Source organism: Cynocephalus volans, chromosome 5 (assembly GCF_027409185.1).
Source record: "Cynocephalus volans isolate mCynVol1 chromosome 5, mCynVol1.pri, whole genome shotgun sequence".
Lineage (NCBI taxonomy): Eukaryota > Metazoa > Chordata > Mammalia > Dermoptera > Cynocephalidae > Cynocephalus > Cynocephalus volans.
Window position 1 is genome coordinate 82,366,857 of NC_084464.1, and position 2,077 is coordinate 82,368,933.

Here is a 2,077-nt window from a genome sequence, read left to right on the forward strand (position 1 = left end):
TTCCATCATCAATTTTAAAAAGTTGCAACCCCCTTCGTGATTGACTGCCGCCACAGGGTCAGTGCTGAGCCTGGGGTTAGAGGGAAGGAAGCGAGAGTCTTCCTCCTCAGGAAAGCTCTATGTGTACTTTGAACAGTTTTCCTTTCAGAGCTCTCTCTCAGGGCTCTCCCCGCTTCTCAGAATCTATTGCCCTTGCCCAGGACACAGAGCCTCGCTCCGACCCAGTAACAGCTGAAAGAAGACTCGACCTACCTGTGGAACCAGACCCAACTTGGTCTCCAAAGGTCGCCTAAGCGACCCCACTGCAATTGGCAAGTCAACTTGTGCACTTAAAGCGTATCAGTTTATGGAATGCTTGTTTGAAGTCCTCATTGGACATGGTATAGATGATGGGGTTGATGAGGGAGTTGATATAGCCCAGCCACGTGAAGAAATCAAAGATAGCCAGGTGGAACCAGCAGGCATCCTTGCAGATAGGCATGGCCAGGGAGATGATGAAGAAGGGCAGCCAACACACAATAAACGCTCCTAAAATGATCCCCAGAGTCTTGGTGGCTTTGCGCTCCCTAGCGGCCATGAGTTTCTTCTTTTCCAGCAGGGCGTCGGAGACTCGCACTTTGACTTGGTTCACGTAGACAGGAGACCCGGATTCACTGGGCACGTCGGGAGCCCTCGAGTTAATGGAGGTGACCGAGGACGTGGATCCCGGGGAGTCGGTGATCAGCTGCGCTCGGGTCAGGCGCTTGCCGGTCCTGTTGGGCGTCTGCTTCAAAATCCGGGAGCGGGCTTCCACATAGATGCGGCCGTAGAGGGCGATGAGGAGCAGGGTGGGGAAGTAGAAAGCGCCCACCGTGGAGTAGACGGTGTAGAGGACGTGGTCGGTGTTCACCACGCATTCCAACACCTCCTCCTCGGCTTTGGCTTGACGCCAGAAGAAGGGCGGCAGCGAGATACAGATGGAGAAGAACCACACCAGCGCGATCATGACCGCCGCCCTCTTCGGAGTCCTTTTAGCTGAGTATTCCACGGCGTCCGTGATGGCCCAGTAGCGGTCCAGAGCGATGACACAGAGGTGCAGGATGGAAGCGGTGCAACAGGTGATGTCCGACGACAGCCACAAGTCGCAGACCACCTGGCCCAGTGTCCAGCGGCCGGTGACCGTGTACATGGTGCTGATGGGCATCACCAGGATGGACACCAGCAGGTCTGTGACAGCCAGGGAGGCGATCAGGTAGTTAGCCGGGGTGTGCAGCTTCCGGGTCCGGTACACTGTGGCGATCACGAAGGCGTTGGAGAGCGTGGTGATCAAGGTGATGAGCGCCAGCAGGATAACCAGCAGTACTTTCCAGGGCAGGGTGATGGAGTCCTGGTAAATGTAGCCCTCGGCGCTGCAGTTGCGGGAGGGAGCAGCGGAGAGGTTGGTTTGAGGAACCCCGGTCTGGGTGCCAGCGGGCAGCGGCGGGGCGCACAGAGCACCTGGTTCTTCCATGGCTCTCGCCCCGGCGCCGGCGCGCAGCTCTTGGGCATGGAGCGGACGAAGAAACGGGCGGAAGAACCGTGGAGAACACAGGCTTGTCCCTTGCTGCCAGTCAGTTCCGTGGGTTCCTCAGTTACTCCTCTGCCCAGGTTCCCAGCTGAAACTATAGAGGTCACGGGCGCTGCAGCCCAGGCGGCGGGCGCGTCCCCTGCACTTCCAGTGCGCCCCGCGCTGCCGCGGCGTCTCTGGTTGCCCCTTCCACGCCCGGTCTTAGCCCCCGGCTTGCCGAGAACCAGCACACCGAGCCCGCTCCGCTCTGGCTCCCCGGAGGCGTCTAGTGGAGGAGGATGAAGTATTGCTTGAGGAGTGGGCTTCGGCCAAGTGGGGTCTTTTACCCCAACTGCTCAGTGCTGATCGTCTCCTAACCCGGGCGCTTATGAATCTGCAGACCCGGCCCTCAGGAGTTTTCTAGCTGTCCAAACCAAAGCTTGCAGGCCAGCGAGGAGTCCTGGTCTTGCATTCCCGCCCCGCCGCCCCAAGCGAGAGCACTTTCCTGCGGCGGCGGCGGCGGCCGCCAGAGCTGGGTGGGGTGAAGTCTGG

The 2,077-nt window shown here is 59.5% G+C and overlaps 1 protein-coding gene across 1 annotated transcript; it reads right to left on the reverse strand.

Annotated features, from left to right (window-relative positions):
* Positions 1–316: 316 nt before the first annotated feature.
* HTR1B (5-hydroxytryptamine receptor 1B) lies at positions 317–1,489 on the reverse strand. Its single transcript, XM_063098304.1, has one exon. It carries the CDS (start codon positions 1,487–1,489, stop codon positions 317–319), a length of 1,173 nt encoding a protein of 390 aa, XP_062954374.1.
* Positions 1,490–2,077: the final 588 nt, after the last annotated feature.

Bases quoted from the DNA above. Each gene is read 5' to 3' on its own strand.
- HTR1B (XM_063098304.1), bottom strand. From the start codon at position 1,489: ATGGAAGAACCAGGTGCTCTGTGCGCCCCGCCGCTGCCCGCTGGCACC.